This window comes from Strix uralensis, chromosome 8, assembly GCF_047716275.1.
Source record: "Strix uralensis isolate ZFMK-TIS-50842 chromosome 8, bStrUra1, whole genome shotgun sequence".
Classification (NCBI taxonomy): Eukaryota; Metazoa; Chordata; class Aves; order Strigiformes; family Strigidae; genus Strix; species Strix uralensis.
The window spans coordinates 7,808,097-7,829,844 of NC_133979.1; the positions used below are offsets into that span (position 1 = coordinate 7,808,097).

Genomic DNA, 21,748 nt, shown 5'->3' on the forward strand with positions numbered 1-21,748 from the left:
TTTGTAGTAACTGTTAACTTCCCGGGGCAACAAAGAGTAATTTTCGCGTTCAGAGCATCTACCTAGGAATTTCAATTTATAATATTGTGTCCAATAAATGGAGTGGCTTACAGAGAAAATGCAGCAGTAAAAGCAAATAAAATGTACCTTTAAACCAGACTTCATATCGCCCGTGACTCACCCGCTAACGCTATAGGCATGACCGTGGTGCAACACGTCCTGGCTTTAAACGTGGACTTCTGGCATGCAATAAAAGCCGCTATTTCTGACTAGGCGGGGCATTTTTTCTCAGAAAAGCAGTTGTTTTATTGAGCCACTACTTCAACTTCGGCTTAGCGTAAATCAGATGCTGATGAGGCTCAAAACGGGTCTGGGGTGAGGTTTTTTTTTAGTAGCACAGGTGAAAAATAAGTGAGAAAGATGAACATTACCTTTCAGTGTTCACCTCTGCTGTAGCAGCGAATGGGAGAAATCCTGGTGATAGCGGGGATTCCTGCTTTGGAAGAGGAGTGCAGGGCACTTAGCTGGGGAGAAGGAGCATCCTCCAGGACATGAGGAAAGGAAGATGGATAGCAACAGAGAGTGCTTTGGGTCACTTCACCTCGGGGACCTGCGGGTTACGTTGCTCGGTTTTAATATTTCAGATGGTTTGAGTGCTCTTTATACTGGGTATTTTGTGGGTTATTTCCCCAATCATGCATCCTATGTGTCGTACTGCTTGGATTAATTATCTCTAAATCCCTCGTGAACAAAAAATGATGACAAAAGCGCGCAAAACTTCATATTTCACAGAGGTTTTTAATCAGAAAACACAGCAGTGTGACAGAGCGTATAGTAAACGCGACAGACAGGTTCAGCAGATTACTTTTTACTTCGAAACGGTAGTAACTGATTTTGTGGGGCTAAAATATTTTTTTTAAGAGTTAAAATCTAAACTAATGTACACCCCCTCCTCTTTTAAGTGCTATTTTAAGTACTATTCATTTTGTATTTATTTAAAACATGCTATTTTGCGCAATTAAAATTTAGACTCTTCAAAATAAAGCACTTTAAACTGTCCATCTGTCCAACAACTAGATCTTGTGCAAATGTTAAAAGTTTCACACTAAGCTCTTTCTGATACGGTGTTGAGCGTCGTTAGCTCCTGTTGTAGCTGGAGAGGTAAATGAGTTTGAGTCTGCTGAATACTAGGAATACTCTCAGTTGTAGTGCAATGGAAAATTTTCAATGGTTAAATGCTTTTTATGTACAAGCGATAACATAACTTCCCGAATATCATTCCTACATGTCACCGTATTCAAATATTCCTGTTTTGTGAGATGCATCTATCATTAAAATAGTTTCTTTCCAGGCAAAACAGAATAGATGGTGGAAAGCAAATATTTCTTAAAGAGCATCTAAACTGCACTCAGCTTACAAAGCGACCAGAAAACTTGTATTGCAGCCTTCGTGTCCTCTTGCCTATGACAATGGTTCTCTGCTGCTTGTTTTGAAACTAGAAAAACCGTCTTGTTCAGTGCTCAGTAAACACGAACTACTGAGCTGAGCTGTTTAAAACCTCTGGCAATCAAAAAAACACCACTTACACTGTTTCTGGTAACTAAATACAAAACCAGCTTGGTGAAAGTTTAAATACACAAAGGGGAAAAGTGTCATCTACATTTAGAAAGTAAGTGACCTACTTCTACAAGCTCTTGTTAATGTCAAAATGCAGCTATTTCCCAAAGCCTCTAAGCGCCATCCGCTGTCCTCAGGCCAAGCAGCCTTTGACTCCAAGCTCTGCCTGAGCGAGGAGTTGCAGGTTACCCCTTAAAAGGCTATTTTAACCCAAAACAGGACTTCAAAAAGCCTGACGGGGGGGGGGGATGCGTTGAGAGGTGGGAGAAATCACAGCAAGCTATTTCCTTTTCTTAAAAGTCCAGCAAAGTTAAGCATGTGAATATGTAGCTCTTGTATGAGTGACTTAATACGAATGACCTAAAATAAATTGCAAAACTCGGTACTGGAAAGCTAATTATGAGCGACCAACATATACACGGCTGAGTCTATGAGTGCTTTGTAAATGGCAGGTGTAAGAAATTGCTGGGAGCGTGGATATTTCCATTATCTAAAAACCCACCTCTAGAATTTCTTGAGACTTATGCTATCAGCTATTCAAGAAAAATAATAGAAGTAAGGTAGCAACAAATGTTATTAAAAAGGAGGAGAAAAAAAAAAAAAAAAAGACGGCTGAAAGCCTTAGTGTCCAAAGGAGAGCGCGTCCGCATTGGATTTAATTCATGGCTGCAGGGAAGAAGCTGCTGTCCTCCAAGAGCTTCACCACGGCGGATCTCTTGTAGAGCTTGGCCAGGTCGTAGGCGGTGGCCCCCCGCTTGTTCTGGTGGCCCACCTTGCACTCCGCGCGCTCCAGCAGCAGCTCCACCACCCGCACATGCCCCTCCCGGGCAGCCAAGTGCAAGGGCAGGTTGCCCTCGTTATCCTCAATGTTAACATCAGCTTTAAACTCCAGCAGAGTCTGCAAAGTGTCCAGAAAACCCTCTCTGGCTACATCATGAATTACAGCGAAGCCAGTACTGTCTTTCAGGTTGGGGTTTGCACCGCTAATGAGCAACCTCCTGGCAATTTCGGGGTTCCCAAGTTTCATTACCTAAGAAAGAAAAAGAAGAGTTGAATACCGCGGGGGTGTTTGCTCCAGCACTAGGCTTAGATCCTCAGTTCTTATCTCTGGGTATTGTCACGGCTCAATCCTCACTTGAAACAGAGAGAAGAGCCCCCCTGCAAAACCAGTGATACACCAGAACATCTATTTTTTTAAATGTATTTTTTACTAAACTCGGTGAAATTGTGAAAGCTATTATCATTTCGGTGGTAATAGCTTTGTGTCTCAGAGAGATTTATGTCTGAAATAGGTGGTTTAGAATGGGGATACAACAACTTTTTTTTTTTTTTTTTTTTTTTTTTTTTTAGCCTGGGTTATCTCAGTTTCTTAACATACGAAAATTAAGTATGATTCGGTTTTATTTGCCTAAGTATTGAGACACCTTTGCATTACTGTTTAATCTCTTTAAACATCAAATATAGGGTCTCTGAGGAACAGATATTTTACCTCAGCAACAGCAAATGTAGAATGTGTTTTTATAAGCTTTCAGGTGTTTACATTGTCTGTGCATTATCATAAAACAAATATTTGGACTGTACCATAGCTCTGTCTGCTAAGAAAAATAAATGCTAGAAGAATTTTTTCTCCCTAATATTTGTATTTCATTATGTCACCCAAAAAGGAGAAGTTAAAAGGAATGTTTCAAAGTTCCAGAAGTTTTCTTCTAAAACCAGTATATTATATCATACTTTCATAATTTCACTAAAAGTAAACTGTGGCTATAATCTGTTGTTAATAACATCCCCCTTTTTTAAAAAAAAATCAACAACAATAATTGGATTTTCTGACTGTTTCTCTGGGAAAAAAAAACGTTTCTTTGAGTTTTCTCGATTGTGTCATAAAACTGTCATAATTAGAACGCAAATGTCTCTTATTTGGGACTTTAGAGCTTGCACCGATTTCCCCTAAATTCCTCATTTTTTGTTTGCACAAAGACTTTCAAAAAATTAGCATGGTAATGTGTAATCTCCAGCCTATAGGCAGTATTTTCCTGTCCTTGTAACTAGTCTCATTGTAAGTGTCAAATTCGAAAAAAAAAACCAACCTTTTTTTTTCCTTAGAAACATCCACACATTGATTTGAAAATCTTGATAAAAAAATTTATCTGCATAAAGGAGCATTACAATGCATTAGATTTAGCATAGTGTACAATTTCTACAAGGGATTTGCTGAAAAACTCTTCTGGTGAAAAATATATATTAGGCTTTTTAAGAAAAACAAACTATAATAAATATAATTACTGCAGCGTTTGGACTGTAAAGCAGCCCAGTGTATTATATCTACAGACAAGAGCAAAAGTGCAGATAAGACAGGCTGGGATTCAGGGAAAGAGATTTCTCTGTGCCCCAAGGCTTCCAGCTCCGCATGTGCCATTTCTTTCACTTCTGACTAGAGATGGAAGCGATGCAAAAGAAAACAAGAGCATTGTGATCTCCCTTTCTTTAGTAAAATCTGGACATTTTGATCTCTTTTTGAGAGCCCAGGCTGTATTATTTGTGAATTCAAATCATGTATTTGGTTTAAGTGGGAGTTTTCTGTGTTCAGGCTAGGGGACTGAAAGCTTCAGTTAAAGATGCAGGGGGGAGAAAAATATAAAAGGTGATGCTGTTGGGACGTGGGCTACAACTGTAGAGCAAATGCCCTTTATTTTGCAAAGTTTCACTTGGGGGGAGAGAGGCAAAGAAGGAGAAAGCATTAATTGAATAAGTCTGACGAAGAGCAAAAGGGCAGGACATGTACTTGAGGCCTGCATAGGTACACTTCATCAGAAATAAAAAGTACAGAGCAAGACAAGCTGAGCAGTTGTTTAATTAAACATAAATGCAGAGGAAAAATATAAATTCATTGGTATTAATATAGGAGCATTCTCTCCATTTTAATTGAGAGAGAGATTATGGAGAGATTATCTCGGTTGTGGAGAGTGCACTGACAGAGAGCTCTTTCGAGCGTGGTCACGCACCCACAGCACATTTCGGGATGATACATATTGAAAATAAGTCGACAGATTCTCCTGTTTTGATTTTTGTTGTGGTTCATTAACTCGGTTATGATTAGGCAGCGATAACAAGTATTGTTAGGACACGGATGCGTGTTTAATATAGCTCGGTGCTATGTCATTGTGTAAAATATGCCTTAATTCAGGATACGGACAGTTAGCTGCTTTAAAAAAAAAAACAACAAACCAACAAAAACAAACAACAAACATTACTGTAGGACAAAACGGTTTCCAGCCCTCGTCCCAAGGATAAACCAGCTAGCTAAATGTTTCCTGCTTTCTTAAAGAAGTTACTTTGTGTAAGTTTTTAATTTAAATCCTTTCACTCTCTTAAAAGTTGCTGCAAGTGCCTACACTGCCATGCGATGCCCTATTTAGGTGCTAACAGGACAGAGAGGAGCTCAGAGATCTCCAGCTTCAGCGAAATTGTCAAAAAAAGGGTCATTCCTGCTTTTTTAGCAAGAGGTGCTTATTTTCCAGCTCTAACATTTTGAAGTTAAGCCAAAAAGCTGTAAATATCTTGGGTACATTCGCAAGCTCTATGCTGTTTAAAACCCCAATTTTAGAAATTATTATCACTGTTGCGTGGGGGGGGGGGGGGGGGGCGGGGGGGAGAAGTTAACAAACGATTTTTCTAGTGTGTGAAATTAAAAAGACCTATAGCTCCACTTCCACATTTCATTACTTACACCTTAAGTACAGATAACCACACATTTTTTTCTCTGGATTTATAAATCACTTCTTTCACTATTTGATAGGTATTCTAGCCTTTTCACCATCATTATCTGATATTATTAAAAGCAAAATCTTTCATCATCTCCAATAGTTAGCAGTTGGACGAGTTCCAACTCCTGCCTGCACAGCCACACACTTAAAAAATTAGGACATAGCACCCTATACGATCAGAAAGGAAATAGCTGGAACCAGTGCTCTGATAGCCGATCTAAAAAAGCAAAATTTTGAGCCTTAATTATGAATGAAAAAGCAAGTGATTCAGCTGGAACCCTAACTCGAAGGACTAACTCTTAATGTGCATCGAAGGTGCTCGGTTGTGAGCAGCATGCTTCCCAATGAGAAAGGTCATTCCTCCCAAACAGAGTATAAAGGAAAAGTACCATCTACAGCAGACCCCAGAACCGAGACGAGTCCCGCTTTAAAAGCATATTGCAGGGGAAAAAAAAGGAGAAAAAAAGGATAAATCCTAAGCTTCAGAGAACAGCACATTTGTGTTTACAGACCTGCTATGAAATCCTGCTCACCTAAGCTGATTTCTTTTCATCTCAGCTCTTTCATTCCTTGCCTCCTCCCCACGAAGTTACAAAATATTAGCAAACTCGTAGCCCGTTTGACGTTGAGGGTGATCCCCGATTGAAATAATGGTTTTGACCACTTTTATTTCAAGTACGTCATTTTAGGGAGTTGGAGCCACTAAACTTATAAAATATGGCATCCAACGAGTTTGAAAAACCACTCGAATTTCATCCACCAGCCTGTTTAAAACGTTGTCTTTTTTGGAAACCCGGGTCACGTAGGTACCAGTGATGAAATATTTTCTCCCTCTCTGGATACCAACCTGCAGCGCAGTCCTCCCAAATCCATTTTGTGCATTGACGTTTACATTCTTTTGCAACAAATTAGTAAGTTGCACTAGGTCCCCCTTGGCAGCCGCGGACGCCAGCTCGTTCCCAGAAGGCTCGGCCATTCTTTAGGGTGACTGACGATCGGAAAAAAGATGAGATTTTTTTTTTTTTTTTAACCAGGCATGGCATCGGAGACTGACAGAAGGATTGGGATGGTTAATCTTCTGGAGTAGACCTTGTAGTAAATACTCGTAAAAAACCTCCTTGCCAAGAGCCCGCCCCTAACTCACACGTGATTATTCAGCAAAACTGCAGCTCCACTTGAAAGAAGATTTCTTTGCTTCCACATATAGAGTAACTCCTATTAAAGACTTTGGCCACTTTCGAGGGGTAATAGATTAATAGCTATGCAATATATTATATATGTTATAGGTAACATATATACACGTACACCGGAGACTCACTCAGACCTGAGATCTTTGAAGAAGAAGACAACCCACCCTGTTCACAGTCGGGATCTGAGACTTAGCAGCAACAGCTCCGAGGAAAAGTTCTTCCGTAGCAGTGTGCATCCAAGTCCCGCTCGGGATGCCCCCTTTCATCCCACACCGCCGCCTCTAGTCCGGGCCGAGCAGGGAAGAGAAGGACGAGCCGCGCCCGCGGAGGGCCGGGCGCGGCGGCAGCGGCTGCCCGGCCGCCGGGCTCGCTCCCTTGGTGCTCTGGCTCCGCGCAGCAGCCTCACTCCCGCGGCCCCGCGCAGCCTCCGCGCAGCGGGCGGGCGCGATCCCGCCCGGCGGCCGCCCCCGGCGGCGGCGGCTCCGGAGCATCCAGGAGGGCGGCGGGTCCGCGGGCCCGGCGGTAGCGGCGCGGGGGGGGGGCGTGGGGAGCGGCGGAGGGCGGGGGGGGGGGGGGGGAGAGACGACGGCTGCCGCGTACCGCCGCCCGCGCTCAGGGCGCGGAGGAGCCGCGGAGCGGGTCCGTCTCCGCCGCCCGCCGGGGCCCCGCCGTCGCTGGCCGCGCTCCGCCGGGCGCTCCCCGGCGACAGCCGCGCCTCTCACCCCGGCCGGGGAGCGGCGGGCGAGCTGCGGGCGGGAGCAGGGGCTGCGCTGGTGGCCGCCGCTGCCCCGGCCCAGCGGTGCTCGGCAGCCTCCCGGCGCTCAGTGACAGCGGGCGCTCGCCTCCGCTTTCAACTTCGCGAAATAAAGCTGCACTTGCCGGTCCGCGGTCGCTGCCTCCGCCCGCGACTTTGCGCTCCCCCTTTTTTAAGCACAAACAATCGCTACTTCTGTTTCCTACGGACACGAAGCCGGTTTCTCTTTTTTTTTTTTTCTTTCCCCCTTTTTTTTTTTAACCTCATCAGCTTTTTTTGAAAAGAAAAAAAATTTGAGCGCTTTTTGAGTTGAAACACCCGCCCACATTTTAACGGCAGAGATTTAAGGAGGCGCGGCGGAGTTGCGGCGCGGCCGGGCAGGAAGGCCTGCAGCGGCGCGCACCCGCCCCTCGCCCGGCCCCGGCCCCGGCCCCGGCCCCGGCCCCGGCCCCGGCCCCGGCCCCGGCGCCCCAGCGCAGCGCCTTGTGTCGTTCCCTTTGCCGTGCAGCCCGGGCACGGCGCTGCCCCGCCACAGCCATAACAGCCAGGGTGCTTTTAGGAGGAGCGCTGCTGAGGCCTAGGGGAGAAAAAAAAAAAAAAAGAAAGAAAAAAGAAAGAAAACGGAGATTTTTTTTTTAGCACCGGGATCCGCCGCGCTCCTTGCGGGAGGACCGGGGGAGCTCGGTGGGCGGGAGGGCGGCCTCCCGCCGCGGCTCTGTCCGGCGCTTCCCCCCGGGCTGTCTCCACCTGCCCGCGGGGGGAGCGGGCCCGGGCCCGGCCCCGGTCACCGGCCCCGGCCCCGGCCCCGCCGCCCTCGCTCGACTCCCCGCGGGGCAGCGACCCCGGGGTCCAGCCCGGCAGCGCCGCGGGCTCCTTTCCCTAAGGACAAGGTCAAGGATGAAGGGTCAATGTCAAGTTGTCTTAACGGTGGAAGGCGACCGTCCACGGCAGCACTTTCCGCGTTTCTGGTGTCCTTGATTGATCTGAAAGTGCCATTTTGAGGGAGAAAGGCACCCAGCCACCGAGAAGACGCGAGGGCTTGGCTTTTCCTTCCGAGGGCGAAGGAGTGACGATGGCGCGGTGCGGAGATTTCACCGCCGTTCCGCCTAACAGCATTTATTGTCTTAAACGGAGTGCTTTTGGTTTCGGGGACCCCGGGACGGCGGGGTTCTGCCGCAGCGAGGCCCGCGGGAGGTAAGCTGCAGTGCCACGGCTGCCTGCCACGCGTGTGCGTGACCCATCGGCCGCAGGGACAACCCGCTCGCCTGTTTTCTGCGTGGACGCGACGGGAAAGGGAATTTGAATGTAAACACGCGTGATGCAGCCCGGGGAGGTTCGTTCGCCCGGGGACCGGTGTGGCCGGGGGCGGCGGCTCCTCCGGCGCTGCCCTGCGGGGGGGACCCGCAGCCGGGCAGGGGCAGGGGGTGGCCGGGGCCTGACTTGCAGCCGCCAGGGACAGAACCAGTTTTACAGGGAATGAACCTGCGGCCCGGGCAGCTGGAGGGAGTCTGTATGACTTCGGCGCCTCCTTCCAACTTCGGTTGCTTCTTGCTTTCGCGATTACATTTTCCTGTGCTGATTCCCCCACCCCCGCTTGTTTGTGAGAAGGCAAAGGTGACAAGTAATGCCCCGCCTACACGCGGAGCGGGGAAAGCAGCTATGCTCAAATTATCAGCTGACCCCCACTCACGCTCCCACTAAAGGAGGGGAAAAAAAGCGCATTTTTAAGGGCCTTATTATGATAATTCTCGGCCAGAAGTGATAGTGCTAACAGTCTGTAAACAAAAATATAAATGATAACTTTTCTAAGTTAACTGTAGAAATATATGTGTATAAATAGCATCCATGTATTCAAATATGGTTGCTTTTCTGCACAAGGAAGGAATTTATATGCAAAACTTCGAATATTCAGTCAGACAGCTTATAAATGACTTTTGTGACTCATCGGCGCCTCAAATCCTTAGATGTTACCTTAATGCAGAACTAGACCTACAAGTCTTACTACAGTCCCCCATTATTTTTGTTTGTTGTACAGTTCAGAACAAAGCCCCCATCTTCTGTTAATCATGCCACATAACAAGAATAAATTAAGTAAAGTGTAGCTGGGGTGCTGCAGGCCTTCTGCAAGTAAAGATGCCCTGCCAGAAAATGCTGTCAGACCTCCTTCACCGTGTGGGTCTGTCAGAAACCTTTGCAGAAAGCAGCTCGTTAATCCCGATCATTTCCTTTCAAGAATGATAAAGGTACTCCTCTAAAACAGAAAGAGTTGCCTCAATCGGCTCCAAAATCAGCAGAAAAAACGTCTTCTGGATATTGTCGCTGGGCATTGCAAGAAGTAAAATAAGTGACTGTCCCACCGGCTCTCTAATTTGTCTGACACTCGTTGGAGGAAAAAAAAAACCCACCTCGAGTGGCCCGGAGTGAGGGGTTGTGAGAAGGAGAATAGAAACTTTCGCTGTGACACGAACGTGAACTTCCTGCAATGTGGGGCACGTGCAGCTTTTCACCTTTTCTTCACGTTCTGGATCAAATCCTTCCTGTTTTGATCTAATATAGATATCATTATTTAAAATATGACTGTACTAGACGTGAACGCCGTGTAACTCATCTTGACAACATACCTATAGCTTCAATTCGTGCCAGGAATGAATTGGTTTTAATCCAATTGCTAAAACTCGCTTTTCAGCCTTTATGATAGTTACTCTCTAGTAATGTGTGGGTGGATTTGTTCGTAATTTAGCCTAGGCTGTCCCTGGCATCGCACCACACCTCGTACCTAGTACAGAACTGTCTGCAACATCAAACTGGGAAAAAAAAAAAAAAAAAAGGCAGGTGTGAGGGCAATTACTTTATCACCCCTCCGGTCGGTGGTGGGGAGCTCGAATTGTTAAGCTAACGTCAGCGGGCAATAAAAACCTCTTGGCAAACCCTGCCAACATAAACTAGAGCAGGAACACGATAAAATGCAAAATCCAACTTCTCTGACGCTCTGGCTTTGCATCGTAAGCGGCCTCAACGCGCCCGGAGACCCTGAACGACTCGACCGCCGCCAGACACCCGCCCCGGCCGCCCTGAAGCCCTCGCTCCCCAGCAGCGGCCGCAAACAGGCTTTAAACAAATTCCCAGGAGTAGTTTTCTGGGGAACACGGACTCTCCTGAAGGTACAGTTTAACTTTTCCTCCGCCCCTACCCGCCCGCAGCGTTTGCTCGCTTGTCTCTCCCCGCCGCCGGACCCCGCCGCGGTGGGTGGTCGCGCCGGGCCCCCCTGCAGCTCCCCCCCGGTGCCAGCCCGGCTGCTGCGGCAGGCAGCAGGGAGCTCGCAGCTCGGAAAAACTCGTGGAAAAACCTCACGGACAGAAAAAAAAAACAATAAAGAACTGTGTTTCCTAAAAACGGCAAAACAACTCGATTCAATGGTGTCATCACGCAGCTTTATTAGCTAATAGGAAACGTGCTTGGTGTATCCGTGACCTTAGGTAGCTGCGACACCCCTACAAAGAGCAGAGCAAAACATGCTGGACTAATTAGCAAACTGGTGTCCGAATGCGTGTTTGTGTTTAATGCCAGTGCTAAGGGGGTAGGTGAACAGCATCAGGTTGTAGGAGGCAGACTTAAAAAGCATAAATTACAGCCAGATTTGCGTTACTTTAAAAAAATATTTCTCTGTGGTACATAATGCAATTGCATCTTACAGTGCTCAAGTGAGGGCCGCTGTGCAGATCACGGTCTGTTGGCTCAGAAACCTGTGGAAAATGCTTTTCCTCCTTTGGAGAGAAGTACGAAGACGGGGAAAATCACCGTTTTACCGACCCCTCCCGCCCCGGGGAGGTTCGGGTCACTCAGAGAACACAAAGTTACGGGTTGGCAGAGCAGAGGCGAACGGCGCTGGGGACCGAGTCACTGTATTCCCTGATGCCACCGCGATCCCGCCCGCTCCTCTGCCCCGGGGGGCGCGGATGGACGCCCCGCGCCCGCATGGGGAGGCGGAGCCGCCCTCCGCCCGGCGGCTGCAGCGGCCCGTTTCCCCTCGCCCGTCGCCGGGTGGCGGACCCGGCGTGGGCTGGCTGCAGTCAGGGCCCCGCCGACCCGTTAGGCCGCAGCCAGCGGCGGAGCCCAGCCGGGCCACCCCTCGCCGCCGCCGGGCCCCGGGGAGCCGCCACCTGCCGGGGACGGGGCGGGGGGAAGGGGCAGGGGGGGCTGTTAGCCCCCGGGTCAACGCTGCGCCCGGCCGAGCCGGGCTGGGGGCCGGAGCTGCCCCGTCCGCGCGGAGGAGCCGCTCCCCTGCTCTGAGGCCGGGCCGGGGCCGCCGCCGCGGTTCCCCGCAGGCTGAGGCGGTCTGTGCCCTCAGGAGAGGCCTACGCGCGGGCCGCGGGCTCCCTCAGCCGTTCGCGCGGACCGGCCGCCCGCGGCCCCGCGACCCGGCACCTTCGGCCGGGCAGCGGCGCGGGTTCCTCTCCCCCCGCTCCCCTTTCCCGCCGGGGCCGGGGCGGGGGCGCGGCGGTCACGGCGGCTGCCGGAAAGGCGCGGCCCCACCCCCTCCCCCGGCTTCGCTGAGCGCTTGACAGGAGGGTGGTCACGTGCCGGCCGCAAAGCGCCTCTTTGCGACCTCAATGACAGGCAAAATGTGCGACAGGCGCTGTGGAGGCAGGGAGGGAGCGGCGCTGCCTCCTCCTCCTCCTGCTCCCCGGGCCAGCAGCTGAGGCAGCGCTGCCCGCTCCCGGCCCCGGCCCGCTCCCAGCCCCCTGCCCGCCTCTCTCCTCCCCCCCGCTCCCCTTCTCTGCCCGCCGCCGCGCCCCGGCCGCCGCGGAGCTGCCAGGCGGGGCAGCCCCGGGGGCGCCGCGGGAGCCTGCGAGGAGCCCGGCGCCTCGATGAGCTCCTAGCTCCCACCCTGCCCCGTCCTCGCCGGCAGCAGCTCCAGGTGCGCGGGTCAGAGCGGAGCCGGGGACGCAGCTGGCTGCAATGGCGTCCAACATGGACCGAGAAATGATATTGGCTGATTTCCAGGTAAATTTCAAGCCGCCGCCGCCACACAACCGTGGCCTCTCGCTGCTTTTCTCTTTCTCCTCGTTGCTGTGCTGCTTGTTCTTTGTGGGAAGGTCCAGGGTGGTGGGTGTGAAGCCCACCCTCCAAAGCCTCCGCTCTTTCTTTCTTTTTTTTTTTTTTTTTGTCAGAAATGGGGAACATATGCCCTCTTCTCTCAAGGTGCGTGAACAAAATGTCTTCTTTAACTTAGTTTCATTTTTTAATAAAAAAAAAAAAAGCTTTTTCATCCACTTTGCTTGTTCCAACCCTCTACAACCACCCAGGCCCTGGGACAGCTGTGAGCCAGCTCACTTGGAAGAGGCAAATGCCAGGGAGGATACAAAACTCATCGCTCCTCATGATTTGTCACGGTGTTTGTAATGAATCACTTACTGGTACTACAGATTAACGCTGAACAGAGGTGTTTCCATTATAACATCAACAATAACTTCATGGTTGCCTCAGCCTATGACTGTTGTAATGATGGTAAAACTCTTCCCACCCCATTCCAAACAGCATGTTTGTGTAGAAAGGAGGAATATGCCCTTAAAAGTTTGTTACCTTTCCTCCTCCCTACAAAAGGGTTATAATTTAACTTCAAACTCTTAAATCGTATTCCCAGAATAAAGTCTTTCTCTAAATAAAAGTGATGTGTTCAGAAGCCTGGTTAATATGTTTAGTATATTGCTTCTTAATAGTGCTTGTTTTTATATTGTTTTTCTAAGAACAAGTAAACAAACAAGTGGAAGATGCCTGCATTTGGAATAGTGTGGAGAGCTAGAAGCAGCTTGGAAGGGTATCAGATTATATTTGAATGTATTTTTTTAATACTTGTTTTTCAATCGATTTTTTTTGTTAAGCTTTCTCCATTTGCAGTGGTTGTTCTTAACATGGATAGGCTCCTGGATATTCTTGGATTGAGTTGTAAAACTGCTGTCTTTATGTTCAACTTCTTAAAAGACTGTTTCTCAGCTATTAGCAGTGAAACTGTTTCATTTAGTTTAAAAAAAGTAGTCCATTTACTCTGTGTTTCTTTGGAATTACAGGTAGGGTGACTGTAGTGTACATTATGTAATTCCTCTTTTGCAAAAGAGATCTGATATCTCACTGACATAACACATGGAGTTCCCAGATGATAACAGGGAAGTGTTTTCTCTTTCTGTACCTGAGTATGTTACACCTGTATTGATTAAAATTTTTAACAAATGTTTCTATAATAATCCTTTATTTTCTAGTGCTCAGAGATACTTTTGTGTGTGTAAGGAGTGACATCCCAGTTTGAAGGCTGGGGTTTCATAAAGGAGGTCTTCCAGTAACAACACAGTGTGTAAAAGGAAACTCACTCCAGTTCTGCACTCATATTAGTGGAGACAGACTTTTATGGAATCCCACATTATTAGCTGAAACAGGCTTACATTCAGGAATCCCAGATAATGATTAAGTTAGTGGCTGGTGAACGTAAGATTTTTTTTTTTTAATAGAGTTTTCAATCTGTATCCGCTTTCCAAGATTTTTAGTGTCAATGTTATTTTGCATTCAGCAGTATTTTTGTGCTTGGGTTTCAAAACCAATTAATAAAGGTATAAGAGCAGCTGCAGTGTTTGGTACCATTAAAACAAGTAAGTATTATTGCAAACTTGCAGATGGGTGGTGGAGTCACAGAAACCAGTTGTAGACCAAGGCTGACATAATGTGTTTGAACCTAGGACCCAGGAAATACTTTATCATATAACAATTCTTATTTAAAAGGAACCCAAACCTTTTCCTCTTGTATTTCAGCAGACAACTTTGTTTTTCTGTTTCATCCTCTTTTTTTTTTTTTTAATAATTTCGAGCTTCTGCCTCATTCTGAAACACTGAACTGTCAATTGTCATGCTGTTAAAGCTTCAGATTAGTAAAGGACAATGTCAATCATTATTAGGCCTCATATCTTTAGACTGTTACAAAACGGTAAAGGATTTGGGGTATTTTAAATACTTGATGGAATTTACGACTCATTAAGAATTTAAAATGGAAAATAAGACATGTGCAAAGTAATTCTGCATGATTTTCCCTTCTGTATTTTCTGTACCTTTTAATGAATAAATGTTTCTCAGAGTTCTGCTGCCATCTTCTCTATTTGTGTGAGGTATCTTGCTGAAGAATGTCATACACACTGGGAATCTTAAAAACAATTCTTTGTAGTTTTGTTTAGCTAATCTTTGCTGAATTAAATTGGGAGGGAAACTTCCCTCAGCATTTCACCCTTGCCTTTCTCAGGTTATGTTTAAGAGGGATAGAGCAGTGGTCTTTAAACTTTTAAAACTTGAAAGAGTTTTCCCTTCCCATAAAGAAAATTTCAGTGAAGTCATGATTATGCCGATGTTTGCTTTTGTGGAGCTTTCATGGACTTATTTTGTATCTTTCAAAGCTGTTAGGGATTCTGCCATTGATTTCAACTAGAGCAGGATCTTGTATTGCAATTGCTTTTTCCTTTTAGCTCTGATTGTTGTAGCAGGTTACTTCTGCATTCTGAAGTACTAAAGAGAAATACTTAAAAAAATATTTTGTATATATACATAAGTATACATACAAACATTGAATAATTTTATAAAATATTTTAACTACAGAGTAAAACACAGTAAGTGATCCACCAAATATTTTTTTCTTAATGTCTCAAAACAATTTAAGCCTGTTCTGTGTGGTTTATAACTAATTTTCTTTCCCTCTCCTTTTTCTAATGAGGTTACTGTATGCTACCTGAGGAGTACAAAGTATGTATTCATGCATGTGGGCTGTATAAGCAACCTGTCTAACTTTTCCTTCTTAGGCCCTCACTTAGGAAAGATTATGCAGAAGCTTAGCTTTATACATGAGTGGTCTGATTGTTTTCAGTGGAAGTAGCTAAAGTAGTGGAGTTAAGCGCACAAACAGGTTTTAGCTGTTTTAGTAAATGCAATTCAGAATTTCTCCACAAAGTGTCATTGGCATGTAGGAAAAACTCCATAGGAAAAAACCCAACAACTTTTGTTTGTAGCATAAATTCTTTAAAAAGGTAAGTATATGTGAATTGGTTAAAGAGTGATGATGCAACATACCTCATGTACTGGGAGGGAATTAAGGGCATATAATTTCTACTGATTTTTGTTAACATCTCTGTTCTTTTGTTTGTTTTGTTTAACTGCAAAATGTTCTTGTATCTCCAGTGGGATACCCAGGTACTCACATAATACAAATATATTCATAATCTATGAGGTTTGGGGTCCACTTTTCATTATAAAGAAAATAGATATTTGATATTTTTTTTCATCTTTTTAAATTGCAAACTTTAGTTGCACTGAGCTAGTTAAATTGGCATAGTTAAACTGTTCAGGAATAAAAAACAATCCTTGAGTACTGGCAGAAGTGTCAAACATGAGCATTTTTGTATGCTAGCACCTTTACTTTTGTTTTTACAGCTTCATTTAGGATGGGAGACTGTAATTAGTAAGAATACCTTTTTGTCATTATAAGTCATGTTCACCTATAGGACCACTTTATTCATGCCATGTGGTTGTCCTCACAATTCCAAATGTAGAGTGGGCCTAAGGGTTGGAGTATTGTGGGAGTTGCCAGCTTCTGGGTGTCCATATATTATGATAATATCTGGCACATGGAACTTCAAAAGGAAGTTTTTCATAGAAGTCTCATTTTTCATTCACCAAATTACATAAGTAGCTCAAGGTTTGGTCAGGGCAGGAAGGCTTCAGAGGGGAAAGGCAAAACTCAAAAATCCTTGCCTTTCATTGTAGCAACAGATATCTAATAGTTTTCTTCTTCTGCCTTTCATCTATGTTCATTGTGAAACAGTTATGTGAGGTTTTTCTTCTTGCTTTTTTTTTTTTTCATCTGGGTAATAGACTGCTTTGGTATCATTCACACACATGTATATAAAGTCTCTTTTTCAAACTTCGCCTTTGTGTCAATCTTTTTCATAAAAACAGAGGTTTGTGGGAGGAGCAAGGGGGAGTTGGGAAGGAAGAACCTCATTGCCATCAGTTACAGAAAGGTGAGAAAGCATGCTAGATAATCATGTTTTAAGTTATGAAATTGACTGTGACATTGATACATCAGCTTATTATTTATTTTAATTTTTTTGAGATTTAACCATAATTCAAATTACTCATTGCCTTCTGGAATGGCGAAAATTAAAGAAACTGGAGAATCTTTTTCACTTGAAAGTTAACACAGTGCTGTTAAATAACTGACAAGATATATTTTAATTAATTTTTTTGTCGTTATGAAAAACATCTGTCTGCATCAGCCCTATTCAAGATTATATCAGTTATGCATATTGTTTTCACTGTCTAACAGTCTATGTGCAGAATTTACATGTGTATTCATTCTTTTGAGGGGGTGCTAAGGGAGCTTTGCTTTCTTCTCTGTGTGTTGGCATGCTGGCTCAGGTTTTCTGTTGCTTTTAAGTTGTTGCTAGTATGAAAATTTGATGGGTGAAAAAGGTAGGCAGATCAGGAATAGCTTTGGGTCAGTACCCTTGATTCTTGCCATGAACTGTGACTTATGCTGGGGGCTGAAAAGAGTGTTTCAACCATTCTCCATAAGGGTAAACCATCCACTAAGGGGTTCTGAACAAATAGCAAAGTTGATGCCCTTAACATTGATTTCTGAAAGAAAAGGTGGTGTTCTGTCATTAAGGCATTGGAGCAGAAAGGACTGTTCTTGATTTCTTTGCAGACTTTTTGTGAAGTGTTTGACAACTGACTTGGAATAAGATCCTCAACAAAAGATAGGTGCTGAAGAGATTTCCAGTCAAAGTTGAAATCTTTGGAAACTGTCCTCCAACTTATGTTTAAAGTTCTCGGAGGCCTACATTTTCAGCAGAAAGTCTCCCTAGGCACCTAAATATCTAGTTTTATATGTGTTCAGATCTGTCTGAGCTTAAAACTTCAGTTTTGCTCATCCCAAACTGTTGTTTTGTGTGGCCTCTCTGTAGAATATAATGCAGTGGGTGCTCCCTGAGCACACCAGCTGGACTGAGTTCTGCAACTCTCTCCATAGTAGTTGTAAGGCAATCCAGTACTCTATACATTAGAAATCAGAGTTTGGGATAGACAAGTTTGTTTCTTCATACCCTCATACTGGGTATCTGTAGGTAGAAGTGGACACTGCTAGGTTTCTAATAGTCAGGTGCCAAGATGCTCAGTGCTGCTTCACCTGACCTTTTTTTGTGGATATAGGTTACTATATCCTTAGCTAAATTTTGAAATAGTTAACAGGGTTGTTTTTCAGTGTAAGAAATAGGACTTTAGGACACTGTAGGATGCTGAAGTTCATACCTGTGAGGCCTCTTAATTTACATTTTGATTAGAATTCCTTTTAATTCTTGTTGCTTTTTATCATGTTTCAGTTTTGTGCATTACAGTCAGTAACAGCATTGGAACTGGTAGCTGGACCTCTTGGTTTGCAACACAGTTGTTTTTTGTTTGCTGTAAATGGCCTTAGGGTCGAGAGACATGATAAAAGCATGCTCCATGCTTAGTGTGTGTTAGTTTTGTTATTTTGATTGTTGTTGTCTCCTACCAAGACTATTGCTTCTATTAATTTGTTCTTTGTGTTTCTGAAGAATCAACAGTTTAATTTCTTTAGATGCTTTTAGACTCAGCTGTAATCCCGAAGCTCATATTCATCAGAGCAAAGCTAGTTTGATTTACTAGTCACCTTTCTGGCCTTTAAACTGAAGGTGAAGTGGATTCCAGAGTCACAAATAAGAAATTGGAGTAAGAGTGATGTCCATTTAGAAACATGATAACTTTGATATTTCCACTGATAGCTGTTCATGGAAAAGCCAGCTAATTTCTCCTATATAAGGACAGATAGTTAATTAGAAATACTGTCTGACATTTATAGAGAAGAAAGAGGATACTATGATTTGTGTGCATTACAGTCCTGCTGTAAAAACCTAAATAATTTACCAGTGGAGCCCCAATTCATCTTTAGAAAGAGATTTATGCTGTTCTTTTCATTCAATTACCTTGAAAAGACTCTTCACATCATAGCAATCATGTCACCATTTCCCTCAGCCCATTCATCTAGGTATTTGGGTTAGTAGGTCACTGAAACAGATTGAGAGGTGGTAGCTGTAGGATCCTTTTTCAAATGCCATGACAACTAATACTAATTATAATATTGAAATTATTACTTATATATACTCCCAGAGGCTAGGAATGTGCTTTCATTGAAAGGTAATGTGAAAATTATTTGACACATTGAAAATAAAATGTGGCTAATACTTCTTGGTAAGCAAGGATCATTTACAGTAAACACACTTACCGAGTTCATATTTTTGGGTGGAAGGAGGTGTGAAAGAGGAGAGGATGAGGCTTTGAGTGATTTGCTACATGTTTTAAGGGGTCCTGAGAGTCTCCCATCTTGACAATATTGCACTGATGCTGGAAAGTCTGGAAGGGTAGAATTTTCACCTCTCTTTAGGCAGTTCTTATGATTCAGTTACCACTGCAAGCCTAGTTTTCATGCATTTCCCTAATAGAAGCAAGAGTTAATAGCTTATTAAAGGAACGACATGGCATATCTTTGATAGGACTTAATGTTTTTTTTTTTTAGTCAGAGGATAAGTTTGTGCATTTGTGAGGCAGCCATTAGATGAGTCCTTTCTTATAACTACTGTAAGAACTAGAACAAAAAGCCTGGGGAAGTACGTAACATTTTACTCATCCCTCATAATTTGGATGAAAGGAAATGACATGCTTACTGGTTGTGTTGATACCTACTAATTAATACCATTTTTTAGAGTTGACTAGATAATGTGAGATTGTGAAAACAAACTGCTCAAAGAGGAAACTAAAGCCCTAATGTATGCGTTACATGTTGTTTGGTCTATCAAAGTAGTCATCTACTGGTCCTCTATGTCTAACTGGTTGAGCAGGTCTTTGTTCTGCGGGAGTAGTTATGCTTTCAAAAGATAGTTCATTAAAGCTGAAGTTCTTAAGAGATGTTTTGAAACTAGAACAGAGTACGTTAGCCCTTGAGTTATTTTATACAGATTTCATATTTTGCCTATTGCAGGAAACAATTTGTAAAGACAAGAACTCTGAAACTGAGTCACCTCTATTATTTTTTTTTTTTTTAAAGGTCAGGTTGTTTGTGTGAGCAAATATCAAAGGTGCCATATCAGCTCAGATCGAAGACCCATCTGGCCTAATGTCTCATCTGCAGCAGTGGCTGATCCTTAGGAAAGAGCCGAAAGAAACAGAGTTTGAATGGATTTGCCTCATCCTATTTTCTGGGAGTCAGCGCTTTAAGAGCTTGATGGGGTTTGTTATAAGACTTTGGAAATAAACTGTGTCAGCTTGAGTTAGTCTTGCGTCCTTCAACTGACTGAGCTCTTCAGAGACATCTGAGTAGTTTTGTGATATATGAGTTTCTTCTATAGAAGCTGTGTTCACTTTTACTCAGTATGTCATATATATTCATGTATATACTAATTCTAATCTATATGCTTTATTGGAATTTCTGCTATTTCTTATGGTACAGAAATTTGTCTGAACTGTAGAAAACTTAACCCCTTCTGGTTTGCACCCCAATAAAATTCACCAAAATGCTGTCAGCACTGTGGGAATGTGAGGTTGTTTTAACCTTTAATTAAGGCTGATTTAAGGAGCAGTCTGCTGTGAAAAATTCATATTTAAGTTCATTTGAAATGTTGGGGACTATCATCTGGTCCTGGTGGTTTGTTCTATATATCTCTGACACTTTATGATGGAAGAGTTCTCTGTAAAGAGCAGCTTTGTTATAGGATGGTCCCTAGGTTCCTCTGTAGTGAATGTGAGCTCACAGAATTCATTTAGCTTTTCCAGTATGTCCTTAATTTCTTTGAATACTTCTTCCTTTGGTTCCACTGACTTGCTGGCAGGCTTCCTCACCCTGATGCTTTTAAAAGCTTATGTAATTTTTATGTCTTTAGAGAAATGGGGTTTTTTGCAGTCCTTGTTGGCCTGCGTTATGGTATGACCCGTGCTTTGCTGGGATTTGAGTGTTCTTCTGTTTCCCTATTTTGGACACCATTTCCAGGTTTTGAAGAATATGTCCGTTCCTTGTGGTCCTGTTTTTTACCAAAAAAATATGAGTGTTTCTGGAATGTTGAGTAAAATATTTTTTGTATGGATTAGTACTCTTCCTTTGTGTGCTTATCTAGAAAGTGGCTTTTATTTATTTGTTAGTATTTTTAAGGTTCTACCATTTTTGAGGCAATGAGGAGAAAGGAGGTGACTGCAAATATCCAGCAAGCAAAAGTCTGACCCCTGCAGTTTTTATCTGTTTTTCATCAGATTTTCTTCTTATGTGATAATGTGTAAGATTGTGTAAGAGCAAAATGACTGTGATTCAGGAAATCTTGAGGTTTTTACCTTTAATAAAAGAATTAAACAAGCACAGAAACTTTGGGACAATCCTAATTAAAGCTTTTTGTGGTTGTTGGGTAAAGGCTGTCTTCAGACCTCAGGAAAGACAAATGGGTTTAGTAGTCCAGAGTACTAATTAATGGGTACTGACTTTTGTTTTGGTTTTTAATTCAGTTTGAGCACTGCTCTTTGTATGTAGTGCATGTGACTTAAACGCTAGAGTGTTAGCATGGGGCTTGAGAGGCTAGAGTTCATGTCTTGGCTCAGTTCATGGACTTCCTAGGGATGTGCCTTGGTATTCTGGAAGCAGAATTTGCTCTAGAGTCTTGAAACTGTTCAAAGTCTGCTGAAAACCATTTGAAAGTGGTTAGCATGGTGCCAAGTTAGCTAGTTCTGCTAAGAAGTGGTTAGAGCTTCGTGCTACCAGTTTAGACTTCGTACCCCGCTTGCTTTGTTCAGAAGGCTTGCGGTCATCTCAGAGCATGGGCAAAGTTCACTCTTGTCTGGTTGGTAACTAATAGGTAGAAATGTCTTCTGTGACCTTCAGAAATATAATTTTTTTTTTTTTTTTGCTCCCCATTCCTCCTGCAGAAAGGGACTAATGCTTCCTTATGCTTAAGGTGGTGCTCAAATAGTAGAACTGTGAAGCTTGTAAATAGTTGGGGGTGGGAAGTGCATCGGGCAAAACTTTAGTCTGGCATATTTGCCTAAACCGTTTCTCAATTTCTGATACTGGTAAGTGTATTAGCTTGTTTTCGTTAAGTGAACAGCTGGTGAATCTGCTTAATTTTTACCAGATGATCTTCCAAGTTATGTAAAAACAGAGAAGCATTCTTATCTCTTCATTTAGATGTTTGAGTAGGTGACCTTTCAGTTTGTGTCTCAGTCCGTATGCCTGGATGGGTTTTTTTAAGTGTTTGTCTAAAACAGAAGGAAGTAAAAGTTAATTTAATAACCATGGATGACTCATAATAAGAACAGTCTCATTACATCAGTAGGGTTGT

General features: G+C 44.0%; 2 protein-coding genes across 5 annotated transcripts in view; one reads left to right on the forward strand and one right to left on the reverse strand.

The window, feature by feature from the left end:
* Positions 1-778: 778 nt before the first annotated feature.
* CDKN2C (cyclin dependent kinase inhibitor 2C) lies at positions 779-7,020 on the reverse strand. 4 transcript variants are annotated; one of them, XM_074876085.1, is made up of 3 exons: positions 6,736-7,020; positions 6,229-6,369; positions 779-2,647 (listed from the first exon to the last, which is right to left on the reverse strand). In XM_074876085.1, exons 2-3 carry the CDS (start codon positions 6,355-6,357, stop codon positions 2,273-2,275), a joined length of 504 nt encoding a protein of 167 aa, XP_074732186.1. In that variant the 5' UTR covers positions 6,358-6,369; positions 6,736-7,020; the 3' UTR covers positions 779-2,272. The 4 variants fall into 4 exon arrangements, with proteins under 4 accessions (XP_074732186.1, XP_074732187.1, XP_074732184.1 ...); XM_074876086.1 differs by lacking the exon at positions 6,229-6,369; XM_074876083.1 differs by lacking the exon at positions 6,229-6,369 and having other exon boundaries at positions 6,706-7,020.
* A 4,935-nt stretch (positions 7,021-11,955) lies between these two features.
* The window catches only part of FAF1 (Fas associated factor 1), a 172,055-nt gene continuing 162,262 nt past the window's right edge, over positions 11,956-21,748 (forward strand). Inside the window, exon 1 of the mRNA XM_074876081.1 lies at positions 11,956-12,329. Coding sequence (XP_074732182.1) covers positions 12,285-12,329 — 45 coding nt within the window. The 5' untranslated portion in view covers positions 11,956-12,284. The remainder of the gene's footprint in view (positions 12,330-21,748) is intronic.

Coding starts and splice junctions, on each gene's coding strand:
- CDKN2C (XM_074876083.1), bottom strand. CDS start 6,837: ATGAAAGGGGGCATCCCGAGCGGGACTTGGATGCACACTGCTACGGAA. Junction 2,648..6,705: donor TTCTTCTTCAAAGATCTCAG/GTCTGAGTGAGT, acceptor TTTCTTTCTTAG/GTAATGAAACTTGGGAACCC.